General features: G+C 37.6%; 1 protein-coding gene across 1 annotated transcript in view; it reads right to left on the reverse strand.

The window, feature by feature from the left end:
* LOC128649600 (uncharacterized) overlaps positions 1-22,907 on the reverse strand; it is a 136,998-nt gene that overhangs the window by 46,854 nt on the left and 67,237 nt on the right. The window contains exon 2 of the mRNA XM_053702955.1: positions 10,652-11,541. Coding sequence (XP_053558930.1) covers positions 10,652-11,532 — 881 coding nt within the window. The 5' untranslated portion in view covers positions 11,533-11,541. The remainder of the gene's footprint in view (positions 1-10,651; positions 11,542-22,907) is intronic.

The raw sequence follows: 22,907 nt of genomic DNA on the forward strand, positions 1-22,907 counted from the left end.
GGATCCCCCTTAGCCCCCAACCTCCTTGATTCCCCCCATACAGCTCTCTAACCTTCCCCCCTCTACCTATTTGCCGCCATCTTGGGTACTGGCAGCTGTCTGCCAGTACCCAGTTTGCAAAAAAAAAATATATTTTTTTTATTTCAAATAAAAAAAACCCTGTAGTTTAGCTGCCCCCCCTCAATACCCTACCTCCCTCCCCCTCCCAGATTCCTTGCCAACATTAACTCCCCATCTCCATTCTTCCCATACATTTTCTGTTCGCAATGTAAATGTGGCACTTGAAACCCCAGAGAACTTGTCAGGCACGTCCTTGGTCCTTAACTGTATTTTTTTGTAGGACGTTCCTGACACATCCTTGGTTGTTAAGGGGTTAAATTGTTATTTTACATCTGAGGTATATAATATATCCTTTAACTCTGTAATAAAATATATCTTACTTATCCAACCCCTGTTTTAAATTGCCTTTTAATGTTCCATAGTATTCCTCAATTGCTTGTTTAGCGCTTCTTCCATATATTGGATTTATTGTTTTCAACCTCTAGGGAGTAAGAGGTTTTTTTTTGGAAGTTTCAGTTTTATTGAAGCACGGGTATAACTGATTATATTTTCTGAAATTTATCTAGATTTCTGATGATGTGCAAATGACTTCTAAAGTAGTTTGATGATCATCAAATGACTCCAGGGTGGTCTCTAAAGTCATCCTGCTTCTCTTGGGAAATTTCCTTGTTACAGCATTGTCTTTATGGCTTCAGATAGGCAGTGGCAGTATCAGCAGCCCATGTGAAGCTAACAGTGTGTAAATATGAAGGAGTAAAGCTGCTGATTGCAACAGGAACTTGAGTGAAGCAAACATTGAGTAAACTTGTGGGGGACTTCCAGTGTTCCTATTGTTAGCATTTCAGCAACAGCACTGATCAAAGTTATGCAACTCCAGTGATCTACTATAGAGAGTAATGCCTATAGTGTAAATTGCCAGAATATAAATGGCTACAACATAACACAGAAAAATTAACTGACAATGGTCCAGATTACGAGTGGAGCGCAAACGTTTACACGCAATATCTGGTTTTCGAGATTGTTTGCACGCAGATTAAATTGCACTAGGATTACAAATTGAAAGTAATGATTTTCGCTAGAATGATTACTACATCCTCAGAGCTCTGGTTATCTGTTTTGCAAAACAAAAAAGTTGCACAAAACACATACAAACTACATTACAAAGTATAGTTACACTCATACTAACACCATCTAATAAAGATTATTTTAAAAAATATTGCACAAAAAAGTTATAAGGGTTCAAAGATATGAGGTTTAAGGTGTGTGCATCTACATTTGTATTTATCTGTGTATATATATTTACGGACATATATACACTTATAAACACATAAATGCATATGTACACAATACTATCTTTCTTATAGGGGTGTTCTGACTAAACAAAAATCAAATAAGACTACGGGGCTGATTTATTAATGTCTGACGGACATGATACAATGTCGGCATTAACATTGCACAAGCAGTTCTGGTGAACTGCTTGTGCAATGCCGCCCCCTGCAGATTCGCGGCCAGTCTGCCGCTAGCAGGGGGTGTCAATCAACGTCAATGTTCAGTTTTTTACATGACTGAACATTGTGTAGTGTTTGCTAATTGCTTTAATTAACTATTTTACTGCTGGGTTACTCATAAAACTGTCCTTACAGGGAGCACTGGTCAAAACTTGGAAAAATGGAAGTTAAAACTGAAAAAAAAAAAATACATATATTTTTTTAAGAAATTCTAGAAAGGTAAGCAGGTGACGGCACTCCACTTTGAACAATGGTAAAATTAGTTAAAATATATAGTTAAATTCATATATATTTAGAACTTAAAGGGACAGGAAACCCAAAAATGTTCTTTCATGATTTGGATAGAACATACAATTTTAAACAACTTTCCAATCTACTTCTATTATCAAATTTACTTCATTCTCTTGTTATCCTTTGCTAAAGGAACAGCATTGCACTACAGGCAGTTAGCTGAATACATCGAGATAGCCAATCACAAGAAACAAATTTGTGCAGGCACCAATCAAGCAGCTAGCTCCCACTAGTGTAGGATATGTGCGTATTCTATTTCAACAAGGGATACCAGGAGAACGAAGCACATTTGAAAATAGAAGTTAATTTAAAAGTGTCTTAAAATTACATGCTCTATCTGAATCATGCAAGTTTAATTTTGACTTTTCTATCCCTTTAATTATGCAGCTCCTTACTAAAGAAAACTATTTAAGAAAGGCAATTTAATCCTTTAATGTAAGAGAGGAATTTGTCTTAGTCTTGTTAAAAATAATGTTTCCATGATTAAAACGTTTTATTGTGGCATCTGGTTAATTACTTACTGTACTGTAAAATTGGTTTCTCCTTAATGTGTTTCCAATTACTTATTATACCAGCTGCAGTGTTTAAAATCTATGGGGAAATGATCCTTTGTGTTTATTTTTGCATGTGAAATAGCTATTTCTGCTAATTGAAACGACAAACCAATACAGGGCTAGATTACAAGTGAAGCGCTATTTTAATGCGCACCTTTAAAGGAGCAAATTTGCCAGTTTACGGGAGCACGTTAAATAACCAGCCATTACAAGTGGGAGCACTTTCCACTTAGCACAATTAACTAGACGTCAGACCTCTGGTTAATTAAAAAAAATGTCCTACAAATTGCCCCACAAATAAAGTGGATAGTTAATTTCTGTAAATAAAAATGATTAGCCTCTTTAATTGTTTTTTTATAAAAAAAAAACAGCACAAAGCAGTTATAAGAGGTTAAAGTGAGGGGATGTGGGGTGTTTGAAAAAAAAGTCACTGAAAAGTGCCTTTACATTGAAGTCTATGGAGACTGAGTTATTTCTCTAAATATATATATATATATATGCTTAAATACATATATATTTTTAATTTGCTGCCCAATGCTGCATGACGTATCTTCTTTTTTACTGTTACTCAAATGGTAATACTTAGAACAATGGAAAATAAACATTTTAGTACCTCTCTATCACAGCCCCAACTGGGAGTATTATTGTATCTAATTATAAACCATCTTGTTTTTATGTTTTTGGGAGTTTTTTAAAACCAAAACTTATGTTCAGAAATGTTCAGTGTAGGTGGGGAAACGATCAGCTATCTCAAATGGGAAAAAAAAGGAGAAGGAGTTATTTGTAAACAATTGTATACACTTGGTAAAATGGATAACTGGGAACACATTAAAGGGGAGAAAATATTAGATTGCACTGTCCCTTTAACCCAGTCATAAATTATTCTATTCACAGCTTCAAATAACATTTATAGAAAATATATGTAAGGGAACCTAAGGACCATATGCTAAAACTTGATGCTCTACAATTTTGGGAATTGTTTTGATGTACAGAACTATTACAATTCCTTATTTTTTAAAATGTTCTTCTATTGTATGAGGACATTACTGTTTTACTTCATCATAACTAAAGGGACAATATAAAATTCCTGTTTTATTTGTACCCAATGTTCCATCTTACCTGTGAGTGTATTAAACAGTTCACAAATAACTCCCGGCTAGATTACGAGTTTTGCGTTATGAGTGAAAAAGCTTCATAACGCTGCTTTTTCACTACCGCTGCTATTACGAGTCTTGCAGGTATAGCTGTACCACACACTTTTTTGGCCGTAACGCAACGTAACTACAGCACCTTTCAAAAAGTCCTTTTTCAATGGGACTTCCATAGCGCTGGTATTACGAGTTTTGCCTTGGAGGCCAAAAATTGAGCGGTACAGCCTATACCGTCAAGATTCGTACCGCCATCTAAAGTCAGTAGTTATGGGTTTTACGTTACAAAGCTGTAGCATAAAACTCATAACTAAAGTGTTACAAAGTACACTAACACCCATAAACTACCTATTAACCCCGAAACCGAGGCCCTCCCACATCGTAAACACTAAAATAATTTTATTAACCCCTAATCTGCTGCTCCGAACATAAATGCCACCATTATAATAAACATATTAACCCCTAAACCGCCACACTCCCGCATCACAAACACTAGTTAAATATTATTAACCCATAATCTGCCGCCCCCAAAGTCGCTGCCACCACTATACTAAAGTTATTAACCCCTAAACCTAACCCTAACCCTAAGTCTAACCCTAACACCCCTAACTTTAATATAATTAAAATAAATCTAAATAAAAATTACTATCATAAACTTAATAAATCCTGGTTAAAACTAAATACTTACATATAAAATAAACCCTACGCTTGCTACAATATAACTAATAGTTACATTGTAGCTAGCGTAGGTTTTATTTTTATTTCATAGCTAAGTTTGTATTTATTTTAACTAGGTAGACTAGTTAGTAAATAGTTATTAACTATTTACTAACTGTCTAGTTACAATAAATACAAATTTACCTGTAAAATAAAACCTAACTTGCCTCACACTAACACCTAACATTACACTAAAATCAAATAAATTACATTAATTAAATACAATAAACTAAATTATAAAAAAAATAAAAACAAAATTACACAAAATAAAAAAGAAATGATCAAATATTTAAACTAATTACACCTTATCTAATAGCCCTATCAAAATAAAAAAGCCCCCCAAAATAAAAAAAACCCTAGCCTAAACTAAACTGCCAATAGCCCTTTAAAGGGCCTTTTGCAGGGCATTGCCGCCCCAAAGAAATCAGCTCTTTTAAATGTAAAAAAAAATACAAACAACCCACCAACACTAAAACCCATCACCCATACAACCAAACCCCCTAAATAAAATCCTATCTAAAAAAACTTAAGCTCCCCATTGCCCTGAAAAGGGCATTTGGATGGGTATTGCCCTTTTAGCTCTTTTTCTGTACCCAAACCCTAATTTAAAAATAAAACCCACCTCATAAACCCTTAATAAAACCTAACACTAACCCCCGAAGATCCACTTACAGTTTTTGAAGACCGGACATCCATCCTCATCAAGCCGGGAGAAGTCTTTATCCAAGCGGCAAGATGTGGTCCTCCAGGTGGGCAGAAGTCTTCATCCAGACGGCATCTTCTATCTTCATCCTTCCAATGCGGAGCAGCTCCATCGTCAAGACATCCGGCGCCATATTGCCTGCTAACGCTGGGTTTTTGCAAACCTGTTATAGCAGCGCTATTAAAGGTGAGCGGTGGAAATAACTTGCAAGTTATTACCGAGCCGCTCATAACGCAAAACTCGTAATCTGGCCATCCTTTATTTGTCCTTTAAAATAGCTGCTTTCCTTGTTTAAACTGCCACATACACTAAACATTTAGCCCAGCCTTCTTAACCCCTTAATGACCACAGCACTTTTCCATTTTCTGTCCGTTTGGGACCAAGGCTATTTTTACATTTCTGCGGTGTTTGTGTTTAGCTGTAATTTTCCCCTTGCTCATTTAATGTACCCACACATATTATATACCGTTTTTCTCGCCATTAAATGGACTTTCAAAATATACCATTATTTTCCTCATATCTTATAATTTACTATAAAAAGATTTATAAAATATGAGGAAAAAATAGAAAAAAACACACTTTTTCTAACTTTGACCCCCAAAATCTGTTATACATCTACAACCACCAAACAAAAACCATGCTAAATAGTTTCTAAATTTTGTCCTGAGTTTAGAAATACCCAATGTTTGCATGTTCTTTGCTTTTTTTGCAAGTTATAGGGCCATAAATACAAGTAGCACTTTGCTATTTCCAAACCACTTTTTTTCAAAATTAGCGCTAGTTACATTAGAACACTGATATCTTTCAGGAATCCCTGACATGTATATATTTTTTTTTAGAAGACATCCCAAAGTATTGATCTAGGCCCATTTTGGTATATTTCATGCCACCATTTCACCGCCAAATGCGATCAAATAAAAAAAAATGTTCACTTTTTCACAATTTTTTTCACAAACTTTAGGTTTCTCACTGAAATTATTTACAAAAAAGTTATGCAATTATAGCATACATGGTTGTAAATGCTTCTCTGGGATCCCCTTTGTTCATAAATAGCAGACATATATGGCTTTGGTTTTGATTTTTACTAATTAGAAGGCTGCTAAATGCGACTGCGCACCACACGTGTATTATGCCCAGCAGTGAAGGGGTTAATTAGGGAGCATGTAGGGAGCTTCTAGGGTTAATTTTAGCTTCAGTGTAGTGTAGTAGACAACCCCAAGTATTGATCTAGGCCAATTTTGGTATATTTCATGCCACCATTTCACCGCCAAATGCAATCAAATTAAAAAAAAACGCTAAATTTTTCACAATTTTAGGTTTCTCACTGAAATTATTTACAAACAGCATGTGCAATTATGGCACAAATGGTTGTAAATGCTTCTCTGGGATCCCCTTTGTTCAGAAATAGCAGACATATATGACTTTGGCGTTGCTTTTTGGTAATTAGAAGGCCGCAAAGTGCTGCTGCGCATCACACATGTATTATGGCTAGCAGTCAAGGGGTTAATTAGGTAGTTTGTAGGGAGCTTGCGGGGTTAATTTTAGCTTTAGTGTAGAGATCAGCCTCCCACCTGACACATCAGACCCCCTGATATCTCCCAAACAGCTCCCTTCCGTCCCCCACCCCACAATTGTCCCCGCCATCTTAAGTACTGGCAGAAAGTCTGCCAGTACTAAAATAAAAGTTTAAAAAAAAATAAAAAAAAATACATCTTTGTAGGATCCCCCCTTAGCCCCCAACCTCCCTGATCCCCCCCAAAAACAGCTCTCTAACCCCCCCTGCCTTATTGGGGGCCATCTTGGGTACTGGCAGCTGTCTGCCAGTACCCAGTTAACAATATTTTTTTCTCTTTTTTTATTTATTTTTTTTACATTTTTCTGTAGTGTAGCTTCCCCACGACCAACCCCTACCCCCACCCCCTCCCAGATCCCTTAGATTACTTTTTGGGGGCATTTATTCCCCCTCTTCCTCCCACTTACTACATGATTATTTCTGTAGTGTAAGCGGTTCCCACCCGCTCCCTCCCGTGCACGCGCCCGCCCGCTGATCCCCCGTGCACGCGCGCGTGTCTGTGCGCGCCCCTGACTCTCCCGCCCCCGATCCCGCCCCCCTCTGTGTATCTGAAGCCATCGATGGCCGCCCACCCGCCTCCCACTGCAGCTCCCACCCACCAACGATTGCGGCCATCGATTTCCGGTATAGAGAGGGCCACAGAGTGGCTCTCTCTGCACCGGAGGGGTACAAATTGTTATTGCAGGATGCCTCGATATTGAGGCATCCTGCAATAACCGGAAAGCAGCTGGAAGCGATGAAGATCGCTTCCAGCTGCTTTCCAAACCGAGGACGTACGCCACGCGTCCTCAGGCGTTAACTGCCTTTTTTCTGAGGACGTATGGCGTACGTCCTCGGTCATTAAGGGGTTAAAGAGTGTTTCTGCACTAGCTTTAAATACACTTTCCCTATAAAAATATATTTCTTTATATTAGTTTAAAAACACAGTTTATGCATTTCACTTACTGGTGAGACACATTTTCCTCACACATTTCAATCAAAATGTTGTATTCAAAGTCTACATTTTGGAATTATTCAAAGATTTCTTTTGGAATGTTCTAGACAAATGTATCAGTAGTGATAATCCCTCCTGGAATTTTAATATATAACTACAGGTTAGGTCAAGTGACTACAAGAGATGTTGATTAATGCTTTAAAAACAAACACTAATTACTACACTACAAATGGGATTGCTTCTTGTGTGCTCTGCCACCATCTCTTTTTGTCTGGGTGGAGGGCAAAGGGGTGGAGTTTGAGGGGTTGTCAGAGGTAAAGTTTCATACCACATCAAACTTGAAAATTGCCAGCTGCCACTGGTGGAGTGCAACTTGTTTTTGTTTTGTTTTTACATGGAGCATTTTTAAAATAAGTTTGCCAGAGTGTTCAATACTAAATGCATCTTCAGATGTTTGTGTGTTTGGATTTGATGAATAAAGTTATTTTAAATGTGGCACTTTTGTCAGTAACTGCAAATGTTATTAAAAAAGTAAAGAAAAGGCAATTGGTTGAGTACATTTGGAGTTATTAAGTGTTAAAAATGACATAAGAAAATGATTAGTCTATTCAACATTTTTGGGAAATGATTTGTTTAACCCAGTGTTTTTCAACCAGTGTGCCGTGGCACACTAGTGTGCCGTTAGAGATCCTCAGGTGTGCCGCGGCAGACTGACAACAGTGCGGGGTGTCACTCTTTCAAATTTTGAAATATTGGGAGGTATGTGACAGGCTCATCAGGCATCATTTACAACCATGACATATTGACATTCATTCACAGACAATCATTATGATTGTTTGTGAATGAATGTCAATATGTCATGTATAGTTTGTAGGAGGCATGGCATGACAGCACAGTACAGTGTGTGTATATATATATATATATATATATATATATATGCCAAGTAGGGTGTGTGCACTCTCACCAACGACCAAAAACTGCCAGGGTGCTATTGTGTAAGGAATATAAGTTTGTAGGAATAAGCACTCACTGGTCTTCTGCCATCCGTGATATAGATTCTTTATTAAACAGTGACGTTTCGGGACTAACAGAGGAAGGGACGCTGTTAGTCCCGAAACGTCACATATATAAAGTATATATATATATATATATATATATATACTGTATTAGGCTACAATGTGTGATTTTGTAAAATTTTTGGATGGTGGTGTGCCACAGGATTTTTTTATGTAAAAAAGTGAGCCACGGCAAAAAAAAGGTTGAAATTCACTGGTTTAACCTATGGCAAAAAAATATATGAATTTATAAATTTTCTACAAAGTTTATTAGTGGGGGAAAATAATCATTAATTGCTTATATATAAAGTTTTCTTAGTTCACAAATGCTTACTTGAGAAAAAAGCAAATCAAATAAATATCTATTAGTATTATTTTTACTTTCCTATACCTTCCCTCAACCAAGATGGCTGTGACTTGGTTTTGTAAAGGATGTAAAGATGGCAATTTGTGCTGATTCCAGTGCATATTTTATTACTGTGCCCTGGATGCACCTGCAGTGCTAGGATTGCTCTGTAGGTTATAGTTTTAACAGAAAGCCCACACACGAAGCACAGCTGACTATCGTCTCTAATGGCTAGTGAAAGTATTCCCTGTAAAGTATTAAACAATAAGGTAATTTAAAAGTGTAATGTTACATTTTATTTTTAATTTTGTTTGTTATTTTTGTTGGAAAAAAAACACTTTTAGTTTTTATGCTTTTTGAGTCACGTCCTGTGCATCTTTAGAGTTTTCCTTATCAGTCAGCTTCTATAGGCTAAAATGTGTAAGACTCTACCTATTTTCCATGTCTGCCAGTATTTTTGAATCATATACGAATAAAGTTTACTTTTTTAATACATCTGCTTTTGTGTGCAGCCGCTATTCTTTTATTTTATTTTATGTGAGCTTCTATTACTCATTTCAAGGGATAGGAAAGTCAAAATTAAACTTGCATGATTCAGATAGTGCATGTCATTTTAAGACACTTTTAAATTCACTTCTATTTTCAAATGTGCTTCGTTCTGTTAGTATCCCTTGTTAAAAAAATGAATACGCACATATCATACACTAGTGGGAACTGCTGCTAATTGGTGCCTGCACACATTTGTCTCTTGTGATTGGCTAAATAGATATTTTCAGCTTCCTGTCAGTAGTGCAATGCTTTCCCTTCAGCAGAGGATAACAAGTGAATAAAGAAAATTTGATAATAAAATTAAATTGGAAAGTTGATTAAAATTGTATGTTTTATCTGAATCCTAAAATAAAATTTTGGGGTTTACTATCCCTTTAAACTCCTGTCAGTTTCAAATTGAAAATAAACTTTGCTTAAAGATTTTCATGCAATTTGGTAAACATATTTCAGCAATTAATTTTCATATATAATTTTTTTAATTTTAACTTCCCTTTGATAAATGTTTAATCTAAAACACACTCTACACCATGGAGCACAACTAACACGTTATGAAAGCAATTAACGTTCTTGTATTGTTTGTTTATCTGTTGCTGTTTCCTCTTCTTTGAAGCTGTGAGATTTTTGTTACAGATATAACTTACAATTAATTTAGCTTACCCACCCCCATTCACTAATATTATTTTTTTAAGTTAAAATCAATATATAGGGGAAATTAAATTCCAACGTTGCAGTTTGTACACTAATTTGTAAACAGGAAATACTAATAAACACTATGAAATGTAAGCTGATACCTCAGTTATTTAGTTTTAGACCAAAGGGACACTCTACTGCAAAAAGAATTCATTTTAGAGCATTTTGTTATTTCAGTAATGCTTGTGCTGATTGGCTACTGTGTGTTTACGCTATTTGACCGTTTGGCTCACTGTCCTAGATTAACTGAAAAAAATGCCATAAATTCACAACTCGAAAATTGCAGAACTAATAAAGATTTGTAACTGACCCTTATTATAGACGGTTCTGGTGTATTATGATCAAGGAAGCTGCATTTTTCGCGTAACCATTCAATTCTCAATGTAAAGAATAAGTTCCACCGTCAAGGATACCGACATCAAGAAAATGCCATCAAAGCATTGCATTATTGGTGACAATATCAGTCACTAATATATAAACTAATAAACAGAACCCTATATGAGAGGTCATTGAAGATACTCACCTGTTTGTGCCTTGGCTTTTGGACTTGTTGGGATACTCGTAAGATAATGCTTGCTCAGGCTGCATGTACCCAATAACAACATTCTCATAGTCTTGTCTTGGATTACTTTTTGAAGCTGTAGGCACGCTATCCACATTTCTGGTCATGTAACGTGGCTGACTATGAGCAGGTGACTTGTCTGTTACACTCTTACTTTCAAAATCAGAATGTTTTCTCTTCCTTTTGCAAACAAACAAGATCACTCCTCCTATAACCAGAACCAAAATCACTATAGGAATTGCAATATATAATATTAAAAGATATCCACATTCCTTTTTGTAGTAATCATCCACACTTGAAGAACCTGATGCTGTTTGGCATGTAATACTTGGACATTTAGTCATATTATTACAGAGGTCAGATTTGTCCTGGATTAATGTTCCTGCAATTTTACAGTTACAGTCAGTAGTTATATTGACAAGATCACGATGAAAAATGCTTGACGGAATGAATGATAACTGATTTCCTTCAAGTCTTATATTTTCCAACTTTGAAGAGTTTCTTAGAAAATTTTCGGGTAAACTTTTCAACATGTTGTTACTGAGGTTGATTTCTTTCAGAGCAAAGGCGTTGTAAAGAAAGTGTTCAGGGAGATGTGTAAGTTTATTGTTAGATATATCCAGATTTACAAGGGACTGAAAAGTAGTATTTGTCTGTATTTCAACATACTCAATGCCTTTGTTACTCAAATTCACTGTATTTTTGCAGTTTGGCCATTTCAGTAGGGTACAATTTAGCTCACGGCCAGAAGGGTCCACAAACTGACAATCGGGTTTAAGGCATTGTCCATTGGTGTTGATTACGCCGTAGAGAAATACAGCCAGTAGCAGTAGAGCACACATTGTTAGTTCCTGGAAAAAGAAACAAAACAATAGTTAAATGCTTTTTTTGTATATGTGTAATCTATCATTTTGTTATATAAAAATGATAATAAAAACATTTCAAATGCACTTCTTTTGTCAAATTAACCTCTTTCTATATGTATCCTTGGTTGAATGTAAGTTCCTTTCCACGAGAGCATACTGAAGTAGGCTCAGGTGTGTGCAGGGGTCTTGCACACTACATGTATAACACTGTCATAATCATTGTTGCTGCCATAAAGTGTTTAAGACGTGCTCACTCTTGAGCATACCTAAGTATGTTCTTGTGGAAAACAACTTCGTTTTAACAAAGGTTAAAATAGAGCTAGAAGTAAAATTGTTAACACTTATAAATTGCTAAGTTGATTTTAAAATTGTATGCCATGTCTAAATAATAAATGTTTAGTTCTGACATTAATTTACCTTTAGTAGATGGTACACATCTAGTAGGAAGCTATAGACATAAACATGTAGGAACTTAAACACCTATGGTCCTACTAGGAGGAGCTATTCCATTTAGTTTTGAATATGCTATCCAGAAGAAAGGCTTTATAATGTAATATCATTAATCTGTGGTGCTAATTATTTGATGCATTTAACTGATTCAGATAAATTTGGACAATCAAAACCATTTGTATACATAAATAAAAAAAGAAAATAGATGTAATTTTGTTTAACATAAAGTAATGCATGCTATGTTTAAGCTTGATTAATCTTAGCTCAAAAGGTATCTGTTGGCTCTCACAGGGCTACATTACACGTGGCGCGCTGTTTCACGTGAGCTATAAGGTGTTTATCGCAGCTCTTTGAGCGTTTTGGAAGTAGCGTGCATATATTACAAGTTGAAAGTAAACTCATTGCTTGAGCACAATTGAATTTAACTTGCATCCAGATAGAGCAACTTCAGAGCTCTGGTTAGCTGTTATGCGAGTCAAAAAAATTGCACAAAACACATAAAAAATACACTTCCACTTGTAATAAAAAGTTATAAGGGCTCAAAGATATGAGGTGTTATAAAGAAGACAGAAAAAGTCCATTAACATAGAGATGCATACATGCACATGTCTAAATATGTATATGTGTATATATATATATATATATATATATATATATAATTCCAGTAAAGAGCGCACTCTCCCCTAAAGGACAGCTACCAGGGTGCAAGCAAATATACTCATAAAGCATGCACTCTCTGGATTTGTGCAAAATAAGTGCTTTAATGGCACGTCAAACAGGTAATGTTTTGGGGATCAATCCCCCCTACATCAGAAGACCAAGTGGACTTACACTTGGTCTGATGAAGGGGTGATTGATCCCTGTCATTAAAGCACTTATTTTGCACAAATCTAGAGAGTGCATGCCTTTCTCTAGCTTTATTTATATATATATATATATATATATATATATATATATTATTTTTTATTTATTTTTTTAAACAATGAAAAGTGGGAGATATAGTAAAATGTAATAAAGTCACAATTAAAGAGTGGGAATTCAGTACTCTTTTTAGAAAATATAAAATGGCAACACTCTCAAAAATTTGAGACTCAGACTCGCCAGAAACAGCAGTTATGAAGCAGCGGTCACAAAGACCGCTGCTCCATAACCCTGTCCGCCTGCTCAGAGCCGATCGAGTACGATCGGGTTGATTGACACCTCCCTGCTGGTGGCCGATTGGCCGCGAGTCTGCAGGGGGCGGCATTGCACCAGCAGCTCTTGTAAGCTGCTGGTGCAATGCTGAATACGGAGAGCGTATTGCTCTCCACATTCAGCGAGGTCTTGCAGACCTGATCCGCACTGTCGGATCAGGTCCGCAAGACCTTTGTTAAATAGGGGCCATTGTGAGCAGGCCCATCAAACTGACAGAATCCAGTTACACTGGATATAATAAATATCGTGGTTTAAAATGCAGAGAAAACAAACCAAAATATACTCACACATAGGCCTCTAGTTATCATTGTCTGTCGGACCTGATCCGACAGTGCGGATCAGGTCCAACAGACATCGCTGAATATGGCGAGCAATATGCTCGCCATATTCAGCATTGCACCAGCAGCTCACAAGAGCTGCTGGTGCAACACCGCCCCCTGCAGACTCGCGGCCAATCGGCCGCCAGCAGGGGGGTGTCAATCAACCCGATCGTACTCGATCGGGTTGATTTCCGGCAATGTCTGTCCGCCTGCTCAGAGCAGGCAGACAGGTTATGGAGCAGCGGTCTTTGTGACCGCTGCTTCATAACTGCTGTTTCTGGCGAGTCTGATGACTCGCCAGAAACACGGGGCATCAAGCTCCATACAGAGCTTGATACATATGCCCCATATACTGGAAGTCTCTGAAACTTAACTTGTCCAGCCCTTTGGTTTTGATGGTATAACTTCAATGTAACTCTGCCTTAAAAGTATGGTGATATTGTTATTTGTGTATGCGTGATTACGCATATAATTTCTCTAGAGAATATGTACTGGTAAACAATACAATATATATATATTGTGTCACTGTGTAAAGTTGGCAAGTGACTATGCACAGATCTTTTTAAAACTTTATTTAACTCAGTTTTTATTAAAACCTAAATAGGTCTGAGAATTTGTCTAGGTGGTTTTGATCTGTGCCATATTCAGTTGTATCATTGCTACTGAAACAGGTATTGTGTTTTGCTCTTTAGGGAGGAATCACCTTTTTTTTAGATCATACAATCTGCATGTTATCTCAGTGGGACCGGTCCTAGCATTTTTAAATATATGTGAGTATATTTTGGTTTGTTTTCTCTGCATTTTAAACCACAACATTTGTTTTATCCAGTGTAACTGGATTCTGTCAGTTTGAGGGGCCTGCTCTTGACTCATTGGGGGATATTTATCAAGCCATCAACCACAAATACACTGGAATTCCGCAGCGTAATTGTGGCGAGCTTGATTCAACCTAGTTATCAAAGCCTACAGACAGGCAAAAGTTGACATCTGTGACGTAACATACGATCCGCCAGTCTCAATCCGACACAGATCGATGCTTACGTCATTACAGATGTTCCGAATACACATACATTTGGCACTATTTGACACTTTTTCAAAGTTATTAAATAGTTAACCAATACACTTCTGGTTATTCCGGCCCAGCGTAACTGGTTTTCAATCTGCTACCCTGGAGGCCGTAGATGCCATAGGAATAAATGGGAGTCTGAAAGCAGCGAAAGCTCATGTTCGATGCTGCCCGATATCCCATTGATTTCTATGGTAGAAAAACAGTAACGTTTACACCTAACACCCTAACATAAGCCCCAAGTCTAAACACCCCTAATCTGCCCGACATCACCACCACCTACATAATGTTATTAACCTATATCCCGCCACTTCTGGACCCCGCCGCAACCTCAATAAAGTTATTAACCCCTATCCCTCCGCTCCCGGACCCCGCTGCAACCTAAATAAATTAATAACCCCTAAACCTCTAGCCTCCCACATCACTACCATTAACTAAACCAACTAACCCCTAAACCACCAGCCCCCCACATCGCCATAACTAAATTAAGCTATTAACCCCTAAACTTAACAACCCGCTAGCTTTACATTAAAATTACAACATCCCTATCTTATAATAAATTAAAACTTACCTGTAGAATTAAAATAAACTATATTAAACTATTAATTAACCTACCCTAACTATTATACTAAAATTGGAACAGCTAATAGGATGAGAGCTGCTCAAATCCTATTAGCTGATTGGAACAGCCAATAGGATTTTAGCAGCTCTAATTCTATTGGCTGATTGGAACCTTTCAGGCAATAGTAATGCAAGGAACGCCATCTTGGATAATGTCACTTGCATTTAAGTTCCAGTTTACGGCGGTGACCGTATGAAGAAGAGCTCTGCGCCGGATGTCTTCAGGATGGACCCGCTCCACGCCGGAAGGTTGAATATAGAAGAGGCCGCATGGACAAAGACTTCGCCGGATGGATGAAGACAGAAGAAGCCACCTGGATGAAGACTTCTTGCTGCACGAATGAAGACTTCTTGCTGGCTGGATGGATCCTTCAAGCGGAACTTCAAAAACTGTAAGTGGATCGTCGGGGGTTAGTGTTAGGTTTATTTAAGGTTTTTTTGGGTGGGTTTTATTTTTATAGTAGGGTCTGGGCAGGTAAAAGAGCTAAATGCTCTTTTAAGGGCAATGCCCATACACATGCCCTTTTCAGGGCAATGGGAAGCTTAGGTTTTTTTAGATAGGCTTTTTATTTGGGGGGGTTGGTTGGGGGGGTTGTTGGGTGGGTGGTGGGTTTTACTGTTGGGGAGTGTTTGTATTTTTTTGTAAGGGCCATTGGTAGTTTATTGTAGGCTAGGGTGTTTTTTATTTTGGGGGGCTTTTTATTTTGATAGGGCTATTAGATTAGGTGTAATTCGTTTTTATTTTTGATACTGTGCTTTGTTTTTCTCTGTAATTTAGTGGGGGGGGGTTTGTAACTTAGTGTTTATTTTTTTTGTAATTTTGTAATTTTTAATAGTAGATTTAAATCATTTGAGTAGGGTTAGGGTTTTTTAATATGTGATATAGTTAAATTAATTGCTAGTTTAATGTAATTTTAGTATAATAGTTAGGGTAGGTTAATTAATAGTTTAATATAGTTTATTTTAATTCTACAGGTAAGTTTTAATTTATTATAAGATAGGGATGTTGTAATTTTAATGTAAAGTTAGCGGGTTGTTAGGTTTAGGGGTTAGTGGTAGTGATGTGGGAGGCCAGAGGTTTAGGGGTTAAAAACTGTATTTAGTGGTGGCGGGGTCCGGAAGCGGCGGGATAGGGGTTAATAACTTTATTTAGTTTTTACGGGGCCCGGGAGCGGCCAGATAGGGGTTAATAAGTTTATTTAGGTTGCGGCGGGGTCCGGGAGCGGCGGGTTAGGGGTTAAACATTTTAGTATCGTGGCGGCGTTTAGTGACAGAGTATAAATAAAATTGGTAAAAAGCCAAATAGCAGCGAGATTGATGACTGCTAGTTAACAACAGTCCGATGCTCATCGCCCTGTACTTGGTGTGCAGCTTTTTGCAGGCTTTTTCTTATAAATATGGAGATCATATTCAGATCCGTGGCCATGATGTTAGGTGATGTTAGGCTAGTGTATTGGTGCCGGCGAATGCAGCATAGTTGAGGCTTTGATAAATATCCCCCAATGTGTAAATAAACTTAACTTTGATACAAATGTTTCAGAGTGCTGCCATTTTATATTTTCTAAAAAGAGTGCTGAATTCCCATTCTTTAATAGTGACTTTATTATATTTCACTATATCTCCCTCTTTTCATTGTTTTGCGCGAGAGGACAAACACACCTGGCATATGCGACGTGGGCGTGGCCGGGCTGGTGCGACGTGGGAGTGACCGGGCGGGTGTAACGTGGGCGGGGCCCGGACATGATGTGGATCAGGTTAGGGCTTGTCTGAAAACTTTTTATTTTCAACCTGTAATATGCGTGCTACCCAACACATGTAAAAAGCTTTCTTCTAGCAAAGTTAACACGCAATAATAAAGATAATAAAAAGACAGGCTTTTGTTGACATAGTCCTTAGTCTTTTGACTCAGGAAAGAAGAACATTTAATAGTGATGTTTTACTTTTCTATGTTTATCCCCACATTATCAGTCCTTAGTGAGTAAATGAGTGGGTACGTGAGTGAGTAATTGAGTGAGTGAGTAAGTGAGTGAGTGAGTGAGTAAGGGAGTGAGTAAGTAAGTAATGGAGTAAGTGAATAAGTGAGTAAAGGAGTGAGTAAGTGAGTTATTAAGGAAGTAAGTGAGTAAGGGAATTATCCTTGTAAGGACATTTGGTAGGGCTGTGTCATAAAGTGAACATAACTCTTTTGCTGCCCAATAAAAAAAAAATATTCTAAAAAAAAAATCTAAAACAAACCCCCTAGCCTAAAAAAAAAGTTGCCTTGAAGAGGGCATTTGGTTGGGCATTGCCCTTAGAAGGGCATTTGCTATGACTGTGCCCTAAAATGAACATATCACTTTTGCTGTCCAGTAAAAAAAACTGATGGTGGCAGCCCATTTTCTATCTTCATACTGGCAGCAGTGGTCCATCTTCATCCATCTTCTACCCCCACTCCGCTGGCGAAGTCTTCTTATCTTCTCATCTTTGGATCTTCCGTCCCTGATGTCCTCTTCATGCAGTCACCTGCCGCACACTGAATTATAAATGTGAGAAACCCCCTTATATAGATGTACCCTTGCATTCCTAATGGCTTTATTTCAAATTCAAATCAGCCAATAGAAAAAGTTTTCATTCAATTGGCTGATTTAAATTTGGAAAATAAAATTAGCCAATAGCAATGCAAGGCCGTAACTCTCATTCAAAGGTCAGTGTGTGGTGAACGACCGCATGAAGAGGACATCAGTGATGGAAGATTTGAAAATAAGAAGACGTATTGGGTGGAAGATGGTTGAAGACTTTCCCAGCGGAGCGGAAGCAGAAGATGGCTGAAAATGGACCACCGCCATGAGGATGAAGATAGAATATGGGCTGCCACCACCAACATGAATATGGGCCCCACCATGAAGAGGAGCACCGCAGTTGTAGATCACATAGGAGCCGGATTCAAGTTCAGTTTAGTAGTATGTTTTTTTGTGGGTGAGTTTTTTTTAGGTAAAGGTTTATTTTTTTTTAAAAAGAGCTGTAATCGCTTTAGAACAATGTCCTACCAAATGCCATTATCAGGGCATATTTTAGAGTAGTTTGTTTTAGATTAGGTTTTTTTGGAGGGTGGGGTGTTGTATTTTTTGTGAAAAAAAGCAATACCCTTAACCCTTTGAGTGCTAAGCACTTTCCCACCTGGGTGCTAAGGTGATTGAAGGGAGGGGGGGTTATTTTAATTTTTGATTTTTTTTTTTACTTTTATATATTTTTTTTCAGATCCCCAAGACTGACATCATTGGAAAGGTTAGACGATTACCTTTCCAATGGTGGGTCCTAGGGGTCTGTAGCTGCTTAGATGCCTGAGATACAGGCGTCTAAGCAGCATGCCCCCTTTCCCTATACAGGGAGTGCAGAATTATTAGGCAAATTAGTATTTTGACCACATCATCCTCTTTATGCATGTTGTCTTACTCCAAGCTGTATAGGCTCGAAAGCCTACTACCAATTAAGCATATTAAGTGATGTGTGGGAGGCTGTGGTTGCTGCTGCACGCAATGTTGATGGTGAACAGATCAAAACACTGACAGAATCCATGGATGGCAGGCTTTTGAGTGTCCTTGCAAAGAAAGGTGGCTATATTGGTCACTGATTTGTTTTTGAATGTCAGAAATGTATATTTGTGAATGTTGAGATGTTATATTGGTTTCACTGGTAAAAATAAATAATTGAAATGGGTATATATTTGTTTTTTGTTAAGTTTCCTAATAATTATGCACAGTAATAGTCACCTGCACACACAGATATCCCCCTAAAATAGCTATAACTAAAAACAAACTAAAAACTACTTCCAAAACTATTCAGCTTTGATATTAATGAGTTTTTTGGGTTCATTGAGAACATGGTTGTTGTTCAATAATAAAATGAATCCTCAAAAATACAACTTGCCTAATAATTCTGCACTCCCTGTACTTTGTATTGTCAGTTTGTTAATAAAGTTGCGCGGTGACGTCATCACGTCATTGCGCGTGACGTCACCGCGCAAAACGGGAAGCCCTGGCGATGCCTGTCACTATGCAGGTCTGATCACCGGGGTAGGAGCGGGTGGGAGCCCCCAGATCTCCCTCAATGTAGGAGAGTGCTAGCGACGGCTCTGAGCCGTCGTTAGCACCAGAGTGTGAAACTCTGTGACAGCTCAGAGCCGTCGTTAGCACTCAAGGGGTTAAAAAAGCCCTTTAGTTTTAGTGTTAGTATAGGGTTTTTTTGAGGGGTGTTTTTTTTTAAGAGGTGTATTTAGCTTTAGAATAGGTATAACTGTGGGTTTTTACTTTTGGTAAAAAAAATGTTTTATTATTTTCTGTAATGTTAGGTTTTTTATTTTTATGTAATGTTAGTTTTTCTCTTCTTTTTGCACTCCATTGAAGTCTATGGGGGAATACACCAACATGGTTGTGATACTCTAACTTTGTCTTTTTGCGCATGTGGGGTTATCGAGCAAACGAAAACATTTTCGTTTTAATTTGTAAAAAGAGTGGTAACCGACGCAGACAAAAACCCAAAGTAGAGCACAGTTGACACACCAGTGGGAGCAATAAATAGCGCTCCACTTGTAATCCAGCCTGTTAGTGACAGCTATCTGCTAAAAAAATTGCTAGAAAAAAGTTAGGTGAAATATGAAACAAAAAGAGAGAGATGCAGAATACAGAGAAAAAAAACCTCAAAATATGACAAAAGGCAGTAAATTATGGCAGCAGACGAATATAAATGTTGTTTGGAAGTAAACATTGGTTAAAACTGTAAAGACAAAAACTAAAAAAAAAAAATCACATTTACCGCTTAATTTTACATTTTGTGGTTAGAAACCACAAGTAAAACATTTTATATAAATAAACTAAATCCATGTGGCATAAAAACAATGGCTGTGGTCCACTAATCATATATAGGTATACAACATTCTACACATTGGTTGATTAAAGGTACACTCTTCTATAAAATATGTTTCCCCTTAATGTGTTCCAAATGATTTGTTATACCTACTGCAAATATAAAATGTATGTGGAATTGTCCCTTCATGTTTATTTTTGCATTTAAAATAGCTGGTTTCGCTCATTAAAACCATCACCTGTTGTTCTCCAGGACATGTTCATAGCAATGGGCTGAGTCTGCAGGTAAAGCAGACCTGCTAATGTCATCTATGTTAGGTATTGAAATGCTAATTATGACTTGGGTCATTAAATGAGCACAACCAGCTATTTCAGGCACAATATCTCTCCCTCTACCCCCTCTGGGAGATTAATTAGTGCTACTATTGTCTACATAGCTTTTTTACAGAGAAAACATTTGTTACTCATATTTTTGTTATAGATGTGGATACATCAGGCAAAAGTAGCTATTTCAGATAACAAAATAAAGCTAAGGGGTCTGTTTGCAAACAAGTAAATACACTCCTGCGGGTAAAATGGACCACTGGGAACAAATTAAAGGGGAGAAAATGTTAGAGTACAATGTCCCTTGAAACCAGAGCTAATTGGACACTGCAAAGGAAACCAGTAACATGGATTCCACCAGGATTTTTAGGAAATGTATCCCTGAATTGCTCTTGATTTGCAAAACCTTATAAATGAAATGACTTTCGGCTAGATTACGAGTTTTGCGTTATAAGTGAAAAAGCCTAATAACGCTGCTTTTTCACTACCGCTGCTATTATGAGTATTGTAGGTATAGCTGTACCGCACACTTTTTTGGCTGTAACGCAAACGTAACTACCGCACCTTTCAAAAAGTCCTTATTCAATGGGACTTCCATAGCGCCGGTATTACGAGTTTTGCCTGGGAGGCCAAAAAGTGAGCAGTACACCCTATACCGTCAAGATTCGTACCACCATCTAAAGTCAGTAGCTATGAGTTTTACGTTACAAAACTGTAGCATAAAACTCATAACTAAAGTGTTACAAAGTACACTAACACCCATAAACTACCTATTAACCCCTAAACCGAGGCCCTCCCACATCGCAAACACTATAATAAATGATTAACTACTAATCTGCCGCTCCAGACATCCCCGCCACTATAATAAACATAATTGCTCCTAAACTGCCGCACTCCTGCATCGCAAGCACTAGTTAAATATTATTAACCCCTAATCTGCCGTCCCCAACGTCACCGCCGCCACTATACTAAAGTTATTAACCCCTAAACCTAACCCTAACACCCCTAACTTTAATATAATTAAAATAAATCTAAATAAAAATTACTATCATTAACTAAATAATTCCTATTTAAAACTAAATGCTTACCTGTAAAATAAACCCTAAGCTTGCTACAATATAACTAATAGTTACATTGTAGCTAGCTTAGGTTTTATTGTTATTTCACAGCTAAGTTTGTATTTATTTTAACTAGGTAGACTAGTTAGTAAATAGTTATTAACTATTTACTAACTACCTAGTTAAAATAAATACAAATTTACCTCTAAAATAAAACCTAACCTGTCTTTCACTAACACCTAACATTACACTACAATTAAATAAATTACATGAATTAAATACAATTAACTAAATTACACAAAATATAAAAGAAATTATCAAATATTTAAACTAATTACACCTAATCTAATAGCCCTATCAAAATAAAAAAGCCCCCCAAAATAAAAAAAACCTGGCCTAAACTAAACTGCCAATAGCCCTTAAAAGGGCCTTTTGTGGGGCATTGCCCCAAATAAATCCACTCTTTTACCTTTAAAAAAAATACAAACAACCTCCCCAACAGTAAAACCCACCACCAGACATCCATCCTCATCAAGCAGGGAGAAGTCTTCATCAAAGCAGGTAGAAGTCATCAACGAAGCTGGGAGAAGACTTTATCCAAGCGGCAAGAAGTCGTCCTCCAGACGGCATCTTCTATCTTCATCCTTCCGACGTGGAGCGGCTCCATCTTCAAGACATCCGGCACGGATCATCCTCTTCTTTCGATGGCTCTTCAAGAATGAAGTTTCCTTTAAATGACGTCATCCAAGATGGCGTCCCTTGAATTCCGATTGGCTGATAGAATTCTATCAGCCAATTGGAATTAAAGGTGAAATAATCCTATTGGCTGATGCAATCAGCCAATAGGACTGAGCTTCAATCCTTTTGGCTGATCCAATCAGCCAATAGGATTGAGCTCACATTCTATTGGTTGTTCCAATAAGCCAATAGAATGCGAGCTCAATCCTATTGGCTGATTGGATCAGCCAATAGGATTGAAGCTCAATCCTATTGGCTCCGCTTTGGAAGGATGAAGATAGAAGATGCCGTCTGGATGAAGACTTCTGCCCGCCTGGAGGACGACTTCTTGCCGCTTGGATGAAGACTTCTCCCGTTTTTGTTGAGGACTTCTGACCGCTTGGATGAAGACTTCTCCCGGCTTGATGAGGATGGATGTTCGGTCTTCAAAAACTGTAAGTGGATATTCGGGGGTTAGTGTTAGGTTTATTTAAGGGTTTATTGGATGGGTTTTATTTTTAGATTAGAGACTTTAGGCAAAGAAAAAGAGCTAAATTCCATTTTAAGAGCAATGCCCATTTAAATGCCCTTTTCAGGGCAATGGGGAGCTTAGGTTTTTTAGATAGGATTTTATTTGAGGGGTTTGGTTGTGTGGGTGGTGGGGTTTACTGTTGAGGGGGTTGTTTGTGCCGGATGTCTTGAAGATGGAGCCGCTCCGCGTCAGAAAGATAAAGATAGAAGATGCCGTCTGGAGGACGTC

The sequence above is a fragment of the Bombina bombina genome, chromosome 2 (genome assembly GCF_027579735.1).
Source record: "Bombina bombina isolate aBomBom1 chromosome 2, aBomBom1.pri, whole genome shotgun sequence".
Classification (NCBI taxonomy): domain Eukaryota; kingdom Metazoa; phylum Chordata; class Amphibia; order Anura; family Bombinatoridae; genus Bombina; species Bombina bombina.